Source organism: Podarcis raffonei, chromosome 16, assembly GCF_027172205.1.
Source record: "Podarcis raffonei isolate rPodRaf1 chromosome 16, rPodRaf1.pri, whole genome shotgun sequence".
NCBI lineage: Eukaryota > Metazoa > Chordata > Lepidosauria > Squamata > Lacertidae > Podarcis > Podarcis raffonei.
Window position 1 is genome coordinate 18,998,336 of NC_070617.1, and position 17,526 is coordinate 19,015,861.

General features: G+C 44.9%; 1 protein-coding gene across 3 annotated transcripts; it reads right to left on the reverse strand.

Annotated features, from left to right (window-relative positions):
- Positions 1-2,775: 2,775 nt before the first annotated feature.
- Positions 2,776-16,806, reverse strand: LOC128404157 (RNA-binding protein 4B-like). Of its 3 annotated transcripts, none has more exons than XM_053369565.1 (4): positions 16,710-16,806; positions 11,628-12,050; positions 5,956-6,613; positions 3,252-3,354 (listed from the first exon to the last, which is right to left on the reverse strand). In XM_053369565.1, the coding sequence occupies exons 2-3, from the start codon at positions 12,037-12,039 to the stop codon at positions 5,964-5,966; spliced, it is 1,062 nt and encodes a 353-aa protein (XP_053225540.1). In that variant the 5' UTR covers positions 12,040-12,050; positions 16,710-16,806; the 3' UTR covers positions 3,252-3,354; positions 5,956-5,963. The 3 variants fall into 3 exon arrangements, with proteins under 3 accessions (XP_053225542.1, XP_053225540.1, XP_053225541.1); XM_053369566.1 differs by having other exon boundaries at positions 16,715-16,804; XM_053369567.1 differs by lacking the exon at positions 5,956-6,613 and having other exon boundaries at positions 2,776-3,354.
- Between the last annotated feature and the right edge of the window lie 720 nt (positions 16,807-17,526).

Below are 17,526 nucleotides of genomic sequence, written 5' to 3' on the forward strand. Positions count from 1 at the left end.
TTTGAAGTGCTGCCATTATCTTTGAAGTAATTGCTTACAGACCACATTACGCCTGCTATGAATTTCTTCCCTATGGCTTATCTTGCCATCTTATCCGGAATTCTATTAGACCATGATTTTGCAAAGAATCATGATGTGCCTGCCATGCACATTCTCTTCAATCCCCCAGGGCCTCTGGCACAGGTTGTGTTCAGCCTATGTCAGTGCCCCTGAGGGATGGAGGAAGTGGGATGTGGCAATTTAGTGTGTCTTCAGAGTTTTGGCTACTGTACTAAAGGTTCTACTAAACTGCAAGCATACAGTACAGGTTGCCCTTGATGGAGCTGGGGTGGTGGGGTTCTGTTCCACAGTTGAGTAATGGGGGACCTGGCTTACCCATCAATCTTACATGGCAACTGGAGGGTAGATGTAGAGCAACGATTGTTGTTGTGGAGGGTAGATGTAGAGCAACAGTGGTGGTTGTCAGCAACTAGTTTTCCTACAGTAGAAACCAAGACCACAATCCTCATTCCAGAGTGGTTTTCAAGTAGTTACGTTATCATATGAAACTATTCACACCTGTTAGTAACAAAGAGGCAGCTAAAATCCTTTGGGGGGCTGGATTGGCAGAGCTGCCAGTTGCGTATCTCTATAGTAGACACCCAACTTTCTCCCCACTCAGTCCTCTTCAGTCTTCTCTGGCTATTGCAAATGGATTCCAGGAGAGGTCTGCAGGTTGGTAACATGAGAGTGGACCTTTTCTGCAGTGGCTCCCCATTTGTGGCATGCTCTCCCCAGGGAGGCTTGCCTGGCACCTTCATTATACACCTTTAGGCACCAGGCAAAAACATCTCTTCAATCAAGCCTTTGGCCAATTAACTTTCTATGTACTTTTAAATGTGTGTGTGGGGGGTGTTGTTGTTTTGTTTTGCTTTCATTCTTGTTTGTGTCTTTATGCTGTGAACTGCCCCGAGATCTTTGGATGAAGGGTGGTATACCGATTTAAGAACAGATAAATAGCTTTGTGAGGTCTGCCTGAAAAGCAGTACAACAACTTACTGCACCCTATTGCCCTGTAGAAATTTTGGATTACAACTTCCATCAGCCTCAGCCCCCACCAGGTGATGATGGGTGTGGTGTATAAATGCCTTAAGGCTTAAATATTCAGTATTGGTGGCCAGTTTGGTGGTTGAATAAATGCCTGCTGATCCTTCTATCAACTACTGTATCAATTGTTGCAAATGAAGCAGGATGACAAAACCACAGGCCAAAGTTGCTGGTTAGAAGAAGAAAGGGTATGCCATGAGCATTTTACACTACTGCACAGATAAATTTGTGTACCAGATAGAAGTTTATCATTGACACCCAAAAGATAGCTCCGTTGGTTACAGCATAGTGCTGATAACACCAAGGTTGCGGGTTTGATCCCCATAAGGGACAGATGCATATTCCTGCATTGCAGGAGGTTGGACTAGATTATCCTTAGGGTCCCTTCCAACTCTACAGTTCTAAGATTCTATGAGAAAACAGTTGAGATGCCAGCAGAATAAAACCTCTGGTAGGTGACTCAGAACAAGCAGCTGGGGAAGCACAATAGGAAAAGGTCCAGTTTGACTTCCAGGAAAGTTGCTTTCTGGGTCCAAATGTGGCTTGTAGTATAAGCAGGACCAGCACTCCACCCTTTTTGCTTTGCTGTCCCTTGTTGCTTGGAGGTGCCTCTCAGAACACCTACATGATGTAAGCTCTCTTCTAATCCATCATCAAAAGCAAGCTACATAAAGCCTTTGGCCCCCAACTTGTGCTGTATCTCAGCAAAGACTACAAACCTAGTCCTGCTTACCTGGGAGTGAGCCCCACTGTGTTTTGAGTAGACGTGGTTAGGATTGCACTGTAACCAACCCTTAGCATGAGGCAACTGGAAAATGGGATAGTGGCGGAACATGCATGTTGTTGTTGTTGTTGTTGAGTCGTTTAGTCGTGTCCGACTCTTCGTGACCCCATGGACCAGAGCACGCCAGGCACCTCTGTCCTCCACTACCTCCCGCAGTTTGGTCAAACTCATGCTGGTGGAACATGCATGTAGAGATCACTAAATCTCACACCTTGCAGCACCTTGCGGTTGCTATTTGACATCACGGAAGGGTTTCTCTCAAGTGAACAAGTGGCAGCTAGAAAGTGAGAAGGGTGGTCCCCACGAGGGATAGGCATATCCTCCCACACACATTTGCAATTTTAGGCTAAAACAGGGGTAAGCAACTCAACACTAAGGACTGCTCTGTATTAACTCAAGAGGCTGTACCTCTATGTTAACCATCACAAAGCAACTTTTTGGCCATATGGTTAACTCAGCCTTTGTTTTATGGGCTGCAGTAATATGCACGTATGGGCTTGTGGGTGCGGGGGAGAGGGAGATGTATGGAATTACGAAATGATGCTCACTTCAGACCAACCAATTCCTGCCGGGAAGAAACAGCAGATGGGATCGATTTCCCTAGGCCTCAGATGATAGTTCTTGTGCAACTGACAAATGAAGCAATAAATAAGACATTTAGACATCCTGCTGTACAATGAAGTGAAATAGCCTAACTCAGGAGAGCAAAAAGAAATCAACCTTCAGTTTTGCAGGGGGCTGAACTTTGCAGCTGGCCTGTAGCAGAGAGAATGTTCGCTCATCAGGCGCCTAAATAGCTACACTGTCCCATTTCACTTTAACACATATCATAGGGCTTCACAACTGCTTTAAGTTATCGTTTTTTTCTTTTAGTCTATAGTACAGCAGACAAAAACTCTCAGGCATCTGTTACAAATGTTTTATTTTACTGGAGAAAAAGTTTTGTCAAACTTCAGAGAACAAAAGTCACAGGTTAATTATCAGTATAAGAAGGACTCCACAGGAGGGAATAAACTGAGGAAAATACCAAATATGACAAAACAAACAAAAAGAAAAAAAAAGGGGGGGGAGTACTGATTATTCACTTCCAAAATTAAGCCACAAATAGGGAGACAGAAACTGAGCTGGGAGGGAAGGCTGTGGCTTAAAGTAGGCTCCAGAAGGAGAAGAGCTTGCCTCCTGTTCCACCCAGGACCACCCTAAACTTAAAATCCAGGTCTAGGTGGGGGGGGGGGGTGCAATGTCAGTTATTGCCGAACTCCCCACAACTCCTCCCTCCCCCAGCCCCGCAAAAATCCTTGGGCAAGGTGTTGTATTTTTGTTTTTGTTTTTAAAGGGAAGTTAGTTGTCACTAAACTTTGAAGAGACACAAGATGTCCATTAGTGAGACCATGCTAAACACAAATTGACACATCGTGAAGCCTGGCACAGTTTTGTCGCGGATGTACCACAGGAACCCGACGTCCAGCCCTCAAATAGCCTACCTGAAAAATAAAAGACACAATTCATTTGAAGGCTCAAAGGTGGATCTCTGCCTAGAGTGCCTAGAGGGAACCCAGGACCACGTCGCACAGGATTCCAACACAAAGATCTTCACTTCTAAGGATGGTGCGTGAGTACCTACCCAAACTTCTGAATGTCAAGAAAGCTGTATGTGAGGCTGGTGGAAGGAACAGGCATCAGGGATAGAAAGAGAAAGAGAACTCAGAATTGTAACTATTTCACAAATAGCTCTGGAAAGATAATTATCAGCATATTCCTCAGCGGTTTACAAAGCATCCCACTTTGGTTGGGAGCCATAATACAGGATGAGCAGTTTAATGGGAACATTGGTCCCCGCAACCCCAATTAATGTGAAATATTTATTTTGAAAAGCAAAAGTACCTCCCTATTTATAGGAAATTCTCAGTTTGTTCATTTTAGTTACAGATTTCCTGAAATGTAAGCAACTAGTTAAAATGCACATTGGGGCAACCACTTTTGGGGCAATGCTTCATTTGTTGGCATTTGCAATCCACCCTGAAGCAGGACTAAGACTGCCTTCTCTCAGCTCAGACCAGTGACTGACACTGCCTCCTAAGCTCCCAGGCAGAGGTCCTTTTTTCACAACCAGGGATCCTTTTAACACGAGATGAAGGGTACTGAACCTGAGACCTTCTGTATGCAGAGCTCTACCAGTGAGCTACGGTCTCTTCACTGAGCAAGCTGCCTTACTCCAATTCAGATTACTTCTCAATCTAGTCTTATGTTGTCTACTCTGACTGGCAGCAGCTTTCCAGAGCTTCACTGAGAAAATGGGTTTCTCCAACACCTGTTACTTAATCCTTTGGGGGGAGACTGCGCCTGGGACCTTCTGCATTCAAAGCACAAGTTCTACCAGTGATACAGCCTATGTCAACCGTAGTTAAACCCTGGCTTGCATGTGAATTGCCCATCCATTCTGACACTGCCGAGGAGCCTCAGGCTACCCTACTGTGCACTGGGGACATAGATACCCTACAAACAGCAAATGGTGGCTTTTGCTATTATTGCAGTTGGTTGCAAGTAAAACACACCTATGGGACTCCTAGTTCCCCTGTCAACTGCACACAATTCAACCTAACTTCCAGATGAATGCATGCTGACTACCCGAATAGGGAGCTGTTGTGTATTTGTGTGTGTGTGTGTGTGTGTGTGTGCGTGTGTGTGTGCGCGCTCAATAAAAATGTTGCAGTTAGAAAAAGGGGAGGAAGAAAAATCCCTCAATATGGGGAATTATTAGGGTGAGATTGCAAACAGAATTACAAGTGTAATAATATGCATCTGTGGTATGGTAACATTTTATAATGCTGCATATTGTCCTATCCCTCAAAGGGCACCACACAGCTGGAAGAAATACAGAAAGGAAGCAATTAAGATATCAAGGGTGTGGAGTGCTTTCATTATAATATAAGGCTTTTAGTTTTTGTTTTAGAAAGAAGACAAATGGGATGAATGGAGAGAGGTTTATAAAATAATGAACCACATGGGGGAAAAGTGGAAAGAAAATTATTCACCCTCTCTCATACTACTAGGACTCAGTGTTACCTGCCAATGGGTTTAGGATAGAGAAAATCAGAGTATTCCTTCATATAATGCATGATTAACTGAAGAAATTTACTATCAGAAGATGGGGTGATGGCTACTGAATTGTGGCTTTTAAAAAGAATCAGACAAATTCATAAAGGAGGATATCTTCTCAATGGCCACCTCCATGAATTGAGCAGGACAACTCTGAATGAATGCTGGAGTAGACAAGGGAAGCTCAACTTTATGCCCAGCTTGGGACGTACCTAATTAGCCACTGCTGTAAGGAGAAGGCTGGTCTAGGCAGATCTTGGTCTGATTCAGCATGGCTAATCTTGTGTAAGGAGATGTTGAAACTGCACCTTTGACAAGCTGTCATGTATGAAAATTCACAGGCCCTCTGAGAATGACCCTCCCAGCACACAGCTCAGAGTTGAAGCTCGGGAATCTTCTGGATGCTTAAAGACTTGCTGCTTATTTCAGAGCAGTGTTGTCCAAAGGCCACTGCATCTCCTGCAAGCCAGAGTGACTGCTACACCTCAGCCCCAGCCTCTATAGTGCATACCAAGCTACATATGCAAGGGGGATGCTGGAAGCCTTGTGAGCAGATGGCAAAGGTGCAAGGTCAATGGCAACAGCGGGGAAAACAACCGAAGCACTTGGGCTGGAGAGCAAGAAATTGACAGACTGGGCCAGATTTTAAGAGCAGGAGAGTGGAGCCTATTCTTCCCACGGGAAAATACTCTCAGTCCAGCTATGGAGCAAAACCCTCAAGGAGCTCGCTTCTCCTCCCTCTATTGCCGGGCTGGTGACAGTGGTCCAAACTACACCTCCCACACCCAGCTGCATCGCTTGCTCCAGGTTGCTTCAGATATCCTAAGTGCTAGGCCTATGCTGCTGCCAGCAGCTTTGCAATCCAGAGCACAGCAGATACCAGAAGGTATCCCTCAAGACACAGCAGACCATTTTCCCAAGTCTCACCAGCCACGCTAATGTGCCATCCCCCTCCTCCAAGTGACTCAGGAAAAAAACGCTCTCACCTCCAGACTCAATACGCGGAGTATCGCAACCTGTCCGCGCCTGCATCCCGCCCGAACCGCTGGACATCGTAGAGGGATGATCGCGGAACGGGAGAAAGCTGAACACGCTCGTATCCGTACACGTCTCCGACGGTGGAAGCCGCAGCTGCCGAGCGACGCAGGGGGCTTCTATCCCGGGTGTAAAATGAGGAAGTCGCGGCCGCCGCCGCAGCAGCTACTGCTGCTGCAGTTCCCGAGGCAGGCAGCAAGGCCCTCTCGTAGGGCTCTAAGGCAGTGGAGAGGCGATTGGCCATGGCCGTGGCTTGTGAGTACTGGGCGTACTGGGAATACTGGGCCATGGTCTGCTCCGCATAAGCGTCGTATGCAGAAGCCCCATACGCCGCGGCGGACCTCGCGCGATACCGTTTATAGTAGTCCACCATTCCGTAAGGGTCATCATAATACACGGGGTCCCCATAGCCCGTAGGGTAGGGGGTGCGCACCATTCCGTATTGCTCGCTATAAGTTTCGGTCAACTCGGGCACTTGCCCCGTGCGATCTACCGGGCACTCTTTAGACCAGTGACCCTCCTTCCCACACCGGTAGCAGCCACTCTTGTCTCCCATCCCGGGTGCGGTCCTGAGACGGCTGGTGGACAACTGCACGCGCATTCGTTTGCCTTGAAGAAACAGACGCAAGAAGGGCAGCTATAAAGATTTGTTAAAAACAGTTCAAAGCAAAAGCACAGCAGGTCAGGTTTGTTTGCTTGTTTATGTCACGACAACCAGCTGGCCCAGCTAACAGTACAAGAGGCAAAATAAAAAGTGTTTCTGGGACCACTGTTTTCTGGGGAAAGTGGAATCCTGCACCTTCTGACTTGGAATAGCCCACCAATTTACCTGAGGAGCAGAGCATACAGCAGCAGAAGAGTTGTTCCAGCCTGCTTAGGAATGTGAACTATTTCATTCAATCCCCAAACATGGTTCTGGCTGCAGTAACACAAAAATATTTTGGCAGGCCTGCAGAATGTTATGGTAAAGCCCGAATGAGCCAGCAGACCCAGGAGGCTTGGGTTCAAAAACTTTGCTAGCTTACTTAGCTAGCTCACTGTATGGCTGCATTGGGAAACATACAATATCCCAATACGTGGTCCTGAACACTCCAGAAAAAACTGTTGCTGTTATTTTGTTTTAAAATAACATTTGTGACCCTTATGAGGGGATGAAATGCTTATAGGGGCATAGCAATGTATGCTAAAGGTTCTAAAAGGATATGAAGAAAGTTCCAACTCTGGTTTCACACTGAATTAATCCTTACATTCTTGATCCACTCTTCCTTGTCTCTCCATTTTCCAAAGGCAACAGCACTTCTCTCACCCTGGCACCACTAAAGCTTGCATATAATGAATCAAATGTAATCTATTCATTCTGCTCAGAGGGATCCTGCAGGATAAGACTTCCTGAGCTTTCAAGACATGCAGTTAATTGAGATCCCTGACTATGGCCCTGTCTCTATTCCTGGCCTATCACAGACAGACAGACCTTTTCATGTCCAGAGAAACCACTAGCACAGCAACTAAATGGAAGCCGGAGGTTGCAGGGCATCGGGGAGGAGGACAGTGACCCCCTACGGAAGTCATAAACTAAGACTACCCATTTCCTCAATCCAGACCAGAACCAGACATGCACCACAAATGAAAGATTTACACTTGGCACACAGCCAAACAGAGCACGGCTTAATTCTTACAAGCCAGCCAAGTCTTTTTCTTTCTGCTGCCACCTGCCTTAGACTCATAGAACTGGAAGGGGCCACGAGGGTGACCGAGTTCAATCCCCCGCAATACAGGAATCCTTCAGCCTTGTGGTCTTACCATGCACAGTGGCTGATAGCATCCAATGCAATGCAGGGCAGGTGTTGCTCACCAAACTAGCCTAGTCCACCTTTTAATTGAGGGCAACTGTTTACAGTCCATGCCCTCATATTTCAGCAGTGAAAAGGTTTAATGTTCAACCCAGCTGATTTCTGCCCCATGCATCCAAAAGGCTACTAACAATGGCTATCTGATACCTGTAGTGGCAGCCTGAATACCAGTCACGAGGAAGCACGAGTGGGAAAGGGCTCAGGTTCTACCTGAGGGCTTCCGAGAGGCATCTGGATGGTCACTATGGGAAACGGGGTGTTGGTCTGACACAGCAGGGCAATTCTTACGCATGAAGCCCCCTACAAACTTGCCCCAAGACCACTGCTCCTTTTCAGCTCTCCTTTATTCAAACACACACACACACCCCGGGAACAGGGGAATCTCAATCCCCCCCCCACGCATCTTGTTAAGATAGTGGAGACGAAAGGAACCTTCTTGCCCCTGGGGTTTTCATGCACAGTTCAGCAGCTGCTTTTGCTCCTAGACAACAACCCCTGGATAAAACCTACCTCCTGATGGAAAGAGGCCAGGTCATCCTGAGAGTAGTGTTTGAAATTTCCCAGGTGCCTTTTGCAACTGGCGTGGGTCCACCTGCGACCACGTGGAGATTTCTGGATGCCAGGTTGGCAACTGACCTCTCCATCTGGCTGGCCCCTCCAGCTATCTTTAGCAGGTAAGCAGAAGAGCTTATTTGTTGCATTTATATCCCACCTTTTTCTCCAAGGTGCACATGGTTCACCCCCATCCTCAGTTAATCCCTACAACAACCCTGTGAGGTAGGCTAAGAGGCTGTGACAGGCCCAAGGTTACCCAGTGAGCTTCACAACTAAGTGGGGGTTTGAACCCTGATCTCCCAGGTCCTAGGCCGACACTCTAGCCAGTACACCACACTGACTTCTTAGAGTGGGACAGCTATATAAATTAAGTAGGTAAATAAATATGGGAAAAGCAAAATGTCACTCAGAAAAGGATCTGAAATATTTTCCTTGAAGCCTGAATTTGTTCTATTCTGGATTGTTTTATCTGATGTTGTAATGTGTTGTAAACTGCTTTGAATGTTTTTCTTTAAAATATAAAGTGGGGTAGAAATGAAATGAGTAACCAATAAAAAATCCACTGGGGGTGGGGGTGGGGAAATGGCACCTAGACATTCTGTTGTGGCGACCGTTACCTAGGTTTAAGGTGCCATTTGGTGATTAGCTTATATATCTTAGTTTCTAACTCTGCCTGGGAGTACATGTGGCTCAGCTTCCAAAGTTATCCTTCTTGCCCACTTTTGTCCAATGGATCAGGTTGCACAGCTTGGTTACTGGGAAACAGCTTCTGTGTTCTTGATCTCACCTTTTGGGGTTTATGCTCCACTGCATGTCAACCCACAACTCCAAATAAGCAGCAGATGGGATCCTGTGCCTTAAAAGCTGCATGAACAGGGCAGGCACTGCTCACCAGACCCCACTTTTAACTGAGTAACACCACTGAAGAAGGAACTTCAGCAAAGCTTCTCTCATCTTTTCATGATCATCTGTGTTTGCAAAAATCCCTTCTGGTTCAGGCAATTTGTACCTTTTTTGCTGCTACTTAGTTATCTTCCTGGAATTCATAAACAATCACTGTTACTAGCCTCGCAGTCTTCAGGGAGTATGAGTGAAGCACCTTGGCACAGAGAAACACACTTCGCTGCCAAGTTAGCTACAGTGGCTGAATTTAATTGTATAAAGTCTTCAACACCAAATCCAAGACTATATACAACTACTGTATGGGTACTCTTTGGAGCCAAAAGGACTGCAAGTAGGAATTTCTCACCTCAAAGTGTGGCTTAATACTGCCAGATTGGGAGATGAAACAAGCAAACAAATAATGGGCATTGGTCTGCAACTCCTAAGATGCTGAAGCAACAGAGAGACTGAAAAGGTGGAGGCTTGCCTTAATAGGTAATAAATATTATGGCTTATTTCAGCATATGTTTATCCCTGTCTTAACTCTATACAGGCTTCTCCCCGCCATGAACACAGCTCAGCCAAACAATTTCAAATGAACCAGGCCTTTGCTCACATGACTTACAACCCTACCAATTCCTTGCCTTGACCACTCCCTAGAGACATCTAACTTTATACACAGAGTTACATCTTACCTATCAGCATGATATAGCTAGATTCTAACCACTTTCCAGACAAGCTAAAAGAAAAATGAAAAAAACTGTGCATTTTAATTGTACATTTTGATTGTTGTTGTTTTGTTGGAAGAAAGAGTACTTTAACATATTATCATGCAATTCTCACCTGGAAGGTATCAACCTCAGCAAAAATTGACATGGATGGTTATTTTGGATTTCTTCCCCCACCCAAAAAAAGCTCCAGATTGGAGAAATTTGTTTTGTTAACACATTTTTGCAAACACTGTACTGAAGAGTTTTAGTAACCAACTAAAGTACAACTCAGATGTTCAACATTCTCAAAATTAGGTATATATCCCCGAAAAGTGGAAGTAAAATAAAATAAAATAAAATAAAATAAAATAAAATAAATAAATTACTAGAATAGAAATAGTAGAGTACTAGAACAAGCTAAAAAAAATCAATCTTTGCTGCCTGTCCCTAGCCATCAGATTTGCTATGTTGTCTTGGATCTAACAATGACAATCTAACTGCTCGGCAGGAAGCTGTTAGCAACAGAATGTTGATAAATATTGCAGCTTCTAAGAGAGAAGTAAAAGGTCATGCAGGCCTTGGGAAGGAGAAGCCATGTGTTGTCAGCAATAAAAGGAAAGGGCGGGGGGGGGGAATCAGTTAAGAAGGCCTGGAAGTAGAAAACACAGGAAGTGCAAAAGTAAACTGGCTGAAGGAATGGGAACAGAGCAGGCAGTGGGCTGGGAAGCATGGATTTAAGTGATTGATAGCTATAGAGGCGGGAAGCGGGAAGGAGAGAGGCAGTTCTTGTTTTTAAAAAGGATCTACTTGCTGAAAGGAAAGTGACAGGTAGGTAAGGAAGCTGGGTGAGGAGGAAGGGTAGGATTGCACAAGGTCAAAAGGCTGATTAGGTGGTGGGCGGGCTCCATATCGCATGGATTTGAGCCGATCTTCAATCATCAGTGCTGAATGCTTATAGCAATTCAATCAATAACCAACTAACTAAAACTTTAAATACACACTGAACATCCACAAACACCACATAACTAGTAAGGCTAACAAGAAGCAGAGACCTGGGAACTCTGAAAGACCTGGGGGCTTTTTCATTGCTGTTCTGTACTGGATGTAAGAGAAATTTAAAGTCATTTTAAAATTTAAAGTTAGAAAACTTCTTTTGGGGTGGGAGGATACACTGAAAGTTTTTCTTCTAATACGTTGGCTGTTCAGCTAAAATCAATTTTCTTTCTGGGATTCCATTAAATTTACTTGTTTTTGAAATTGTTCTGGCTCTACAAGTGGTATATACAAATTTGGATGCAAATGTATTGAGGAGGCCTTCCTTTTCAGAAAGCAGTGAGCTTTGGTTCATTAAATTTCTCACACAGAAAATAAAGTACCCACTTTCAAATCCTCAAACAAGGCCTTTTGCCAAGAATGTACATGTATTTAAATTGAATCTATTTAAGAAAATCATTGGTTAGAAGCCAGACTAATCAAATATTAAAATCTAGCCAGCGGACAGCCCTCCTAGCTGCTGAACGTGGCTGGAATAGTTTGAAACTCTTGTCAGCCCCCATGGGAGAGGCGAACCCGTACATGGGTCTTTTTCCTTCCTGTTCCTAGCCCACCTGGCTCCCCCTTTCCCACCTTGGAATTCTGTGTTGTCAAGGCCCCTGATGGCCTCCACGGCATCCTCTGCTCTCTCCATGTGCACAAACGCGTAATCCTTAACAATGTCGCATTCAAGCACCGGCCCATACTCCTCAAACTTGGTTCGCAGCTCCAGATTGGTGCAGCCGGGGCTGATGTTGCCTACGTGCAGTTTGGTGGAAGCCTTGCTCTTGTTCTTACTGGCCTCCACGTTGATGCACACCCCGTGCAGCTTGTAATGGTGCAGGTTGCGGATGGCATCCTCGGCTGCCGTCTTGTCCTCAATGTGCACAAAGCCGTAGTTCTTGATGATGTCGCACTCCAGAACCCGTCCGTACTGCTCAAAAAGGGAGCGGATCTCCTGCTCCGTGGCCTCCCGAGGAAGATTGCCAATAAAAAGTTTCACCATGGTGGCTAATGCTGAGCGTGGGGGACAAGAAAGAGGCTGCATTTCAATGAAGGAAGACAAACAGTATTAAGACACTTACGCAAAGAAAGAAAACCAAACCGGGATTCACTAGTCAAAGAACAATTCCTCACATCAAGATCAAGAGCATCTAATGAATTTCACAAGCCCCCTTCAAGTGCTATCTTCCAAGAGATCATAATCTTGGGGGTATGGCTCTACCCCCATACAGTGGGGGGGGGGGATATCTGTGCAGAGAAGCAGACTCTAGGTAAGTAGCCTTCCCATGGTTTGCAAACCGGTGTGATCAGAGCTCTAAGTCACAGGTACTTCAAGCAGACTCTCCTCTTCAGAAGTTCTTCTCTTATGTGTGTGGATAGGAGTGCACAGGCACAACCCCCCTCTTTCTCCATGCAGCAGATGGAAGCAGAGTTTCCTGCAGCCAATCAGAAGCCACAAGTTTCTTTTCAAACATTTTGGAAGTTGAACGGACTTCCGGAACGGATTCTGTTCAACTTCCAAGGTATTACTGTATACTGCTTGATTGTAACAAAACCTATCTAACCTATCATAAGCATTGTCATTCCCACTCTCTTTTTTCAGGCCCTTTATCTGTGCCTTTAACAGCGGCTTGGCATAGAAAAATTTAGAAAGTGACTATTTTACATTCACTTCATGCAAGAAAAGCTTCCCCTACAGAATTTCTGGGCAACAGACTGCTGCTATAGCAGAAGATCAGAACATCTTTTGTGAGGTACATCCCTCTGGAATTACCTTCCACAAAGCAGCATCTCTCCTAACCTTTGGGGATTAAGGCTGGGTTGGTTTATTCAATTTCTGCTATTGAATTGGAGCTCCTTGTGTTGGTGCTGCTTTGTGGATTTGTGCCACACCCTCTTGAAGTGCTCAGCTCTCTACCGTCAAATAAATCCCTTTTCAAAAAACCAGTCTCTCCTCAGGGCCTTTGGATTACATCCCCCCACTCTCAACACTGCAATTATAACCAAGATTGACACTGTATCTCTTTTCATGCTCTTTTAAGGTGTGTGGGTTTTTTTTTAATGTATTGCTAGGACTCTTATTTCTTATATATTGCAAGCCACCAAGCACTCTATTGAGGGAGTGGAAAGATAGCATATAAACTTCTGAAATAAATAAAAAATTCAAGTACATGCATTTAATTGCTTTTGCTACCTGCTTACCTCACCGTCCTCTCATTTTCTAATTTAGATAGTAAGTTAACAATGCAGTCCTTTGCATGGCTCTATAGAAACAAGCTTTTGAGTTCAATAAGACTGAAGCCTAAATATGGCTGCATATGCACTGTGCTTTTAAAGCACATGAGCTCTCCTAAGGAATCTTGGGAACTGTAGATTGTTGGGGTACAGAGAATTGTTCAATGAGGGGTAAATTATAGTCCCCAGGATTCTTTGGGAGACCCCAATTGCTTTAAATATATGGTGTGCATGCAGCACGAGTTTAGTTTAGGGCAAAACTAGATGTGACATTGGTTTAGTATTGCATAGTTGTTTTTAATGAAATAGTCGGTGTGTGGGGTGGAAACTGAATTGTGACAGTAGTGTGGGCTGAGGGGAAGTTTTATTATTGAGATTTATACCCTGCCCTTCACCCAAAGGTTGTAGGGTATGGGTCACATCAATAGAAATAAAAAATAAAATTAAAAAATTATACAACTAAAACTAACACAAACATTTCTGATATGATAAAAATACATTTATTCTTCTGCCACTACACAAAAGAAACAAAAATGGTTTCAACCATCACTGAAACCCCTATGGCATGGTAGCCCCATGTAGAGTGCATTGCAGTACTGTAGTTGGTTTGGAAGTTACCAAATCGTGGGTTACTGTAGCCACTCTATCCCAGTCCAAGAAAGGCCATAGCTGGTGAACCAAAAGTAGCTAGTAACAGACACTCTGTGACAATGTGGCTACTAGAGTTTACATACCTGATCTTTAAATGGGAGTGCAACCTCTCCAGAATAAGGTGTGAACCCACTTCCTGAATATAGGACCAAAAAGCCACAGAATCTCCATCCTTTCAGCTCAGTGCTCGCCCCCAGCCCTCCATAACTTCCAGGCAATCAATTCACACCCAAAAACCTTCTGATTCCAATGCAAAGAAGGTATCATCAGCATATCGATGCCAACTCATCCCACATCCCCTGATGATGGTACCCAACAGCTTCACATAGATGTTAAACAGCATAGCAGACAGGATGGACCCCCTACAAAGCTGAACAGCGCAATTACTGTGGGGTCAAGCAGGAATCTCAAAAGGCTATTCTCTGAATCTGGTACCCCGAGTAGATGAACTACCATTGCACAACACTGCCTCAATTCCCAATTTACAAAAGCGGCCCAGTAGGACAACAGAGCTAAGTATATTAAAAGCTGTTAAGTCACAATCAACAGAGTCATACACACTCCCATTGCTCTCCCAATTCAAATAATCAATAAGGGCAACCAAAGCTGTCTTTGTGCCCAAACTAGGCAGTTGACTGAAATAGGCCATGATAACATGCTTCTTCCAAGCACACCTGAAGTTGAACAGCTATTACCTTCTCAATTGCCTTGCTCCCAAAAGTGGGTAGCACATTTCTCGGTCTAAGGAAGGCTTCTCCAGGAGGGATTGCACTCTCCTTCAAGGCAGCCAACACAGCACAATCCTCCCTAAATGAAGTATTCAACCAGTCAGTCCCTTTCAACTAGATTTTATAAGCCAGGATGAGCAAAGGGTCAAGACTGCAGATGGTAGGCCAAACCTCTTCAACTATCTTCTCCAGGTCATTGGGGCACAACAGCTGAAATTGATCCCATTTATCCAACCTTGACACTGCCAGAGACTTCCCCTTGACTTGCAGAAATATGCTGTCCATGTCAGACCAAATGCAAATGATTTTGTATTAAAAGTGCCTTGCAAATCGCTCACAGCAAGTGATAACCATAGTTCCCCGTCATGAGGGGTGGGAAACCTTGAACTATGTAGAACAGCTCTGCTAAACGGCTATTTGAGGATACCATGGTGGCAAAGTAATAAGCCATCACCACCACATGGTAGGTATGAACATACACTCTTACCTTTGCTTGGCCATATTCCATGAGAGACTTGTGCCACTTATGTTCAAACCAGTGGCCAGTCCATTTCACTGATCAAAGGTCCTCCCAAGAACCAGTGGGCCCCATCACATCCATGGACTGAGAGAGGATGCTCAGCAGCAAATTGGCCTAGTGTCCCCTCCATCAGAGCATTTGACAGGGAGACCAGGGCCTCAGCCTTTAACCCATTGCTCCTGTCACAGTCCCAATCAGAAGCAGACCCCCTCTACCCCATTTATTACCATGAGAGGAATGTAATACATAACATTTAATCCCAAGAATAAAAGTAGCACACATCCATTGTACTCTGCCACAAAAACCCATTGAAATTAAATTGGATTTCACTCAGAAGATGGTGCAAAAGCACAATACTTCAGTTTAGCAAGCACCTTTACGTAGCTCACTTTCAAATGAGGTAAGCTAAACAGGATAGTAGAAAGCAAATAAAGTATTTTTGTCACACAATGACTTAATTGCTTTTCTCCCCCCCCCCAACTTCACCACACTAGCTGAAATGTCATAAGTAAAATGAGAAGGGGTGATTTCAGCCCCCAAATCTATTTATTGTTTGCAAAGATCCATACCCGGCCTTGTTAATTTAATTGAAAGATAGGGTATACATTTTAATAATAAACTTCTTGGGACATGGTCCATCTGCCCTCTCTCTTTACACTTAAGACTTTGTAAATTTGCGTGTACACAGTAACACTGATGCAAAGATAATAATAAACTGCAACAACAATAATACTAACAAAACCATTATTTTGTAAGCAACCTGAAGAACTTTTTGCAGCTCAGGAGAGTGCCCTCTCAGCGATGCCCCCAAGAACTGATAACTCCTTCTCCACAGAGGTACAACAGGCACCATGTCTTTACAGCTTCCATCCGTTGCTGAAGACACACCTCTAGATCCTGGTCCTTTGAGTAATGCGCTGTGTGGAATTATTTTGGCGGGGTTATGGATGATAGAGCTGTTTTACTGTCTCATGTTTTTTAAATGCTGCAATTCTACCTGGAACTGTGGCAAGGGGTAGGCAAGAAACACAACAGCCAACAACAATAGCGCACGTAACTTAATACTTTCTTCATTATTTGCTAGAAATGAACGCTAACATTGGAATATGCTTATTGTTAAGAGTATAAACACAATGTGCTAACAATATATAGCACGTTATGGGTACTATTAAGATCTTATTAAGTTTACATTACAGTATTGAATCTAACGACGTGTCAACATCAATTAAGATAAAACTGAAAGGGTTCATACTGACCACATAATGCTTTTTAAAAAGTAACTGCTAGTATTGTATGTTATCGTATTCGCTGTTTTCGTATACGCAACCCGGAGAAGTTGGTTATCGGGTGGCATATAATTAAAAAATGCTAGATATTAAAGTATCGCTATATAACAGAAGAATAAGGCGAGGAAGAATTAATTAATGTCAATAACATAACAATTATTACCAATAATATTATCAGTATTATTTAATTCCACAAAACCCACCCAACCCCGCTTTACACTTCAGCCAACCGCCCAGAATTGCACCTCGTTACCTTGCCTTAGCAGCAGCAGCAGCGGCGGCGGCAGCCCACGGCACAAAATGGCGGCAGAGACAACGGAAAAGCTACTCACCCGCCCTCCGAACCCCCTAACCCGCGCTCCGCTGTACCCTAATTGGTCCCACGGGGAACCGCCGCGCGTGGTGAGTGGGCACGGGCGAGAGTCTATCAAGGAAGTCTAGCCAATAAGAGCCCTCTTTGAAAAGGCAGCCATGTGGGTTGGTTCCTAGCATCTGACGTCGACGACGAAGAGGAACAGGGGGGAAATTCTCGCCCCTTGGCGCGCCCACGCCCAGCTTTCTCCTCTTCCCCCCGCCTACGTCGGCTGATCCTTCGTTCTCAATGACGACTCGCGTAGTCCAAGAGCGAAGGGTCGTACCATTTTTAGGAGCGTGGGGGTGCTCAGTTGGGAGGTGGGGCCACCGAGTGTATGTTGCTAAATGGTAGGCTCGTGGATTTGGGAAGTCCCCCCCCCTCTGGGTGATACCACGAAAAGGCGGGGGTGGTGTCGGAGTGAATATGGTTTGCTCCAAGGGAAGGTGGCGGGGACTATTCCATAGGGGCTTGCAGCGAGGTGGTGGTGGATGAGAGGTACTTTTTGGGAAGGAGTCCCTGAAAATAGGGTGGGGAGAGGAGCCTCGGAGTACCTTTATTAATGTTTTTCCCATCTATCCATGATTAACGCTGTTACCCCACTTACTTTATTCTGTTCCAGGCCCCCCTCTCCGTGTTATTCTCACAACAACCCTGTGAGGTAGGTGAGGCCAAGCAAGGAGGACTGGCCCAAATTCACCCAGTGGGAGCTTCATAC

Excerpts from the sequence above, each read along its gene's own strand:
- LOC128404157 (XM_053369565.1), bottom strand. The coding sequence starts at position 12,039 with ATGGTGAAACTTTTTATTGGCAATCTTCCTCGGGAGGCCACGGAGCAG. Across the intron at positions 6,614-11,627 it reads TGACAACACAGAATTCCAAG|GCAAACGAATGCGCGTGCAG; the intron begins GTGGGAAAGGGG and ends TGTTTCTTCAAG.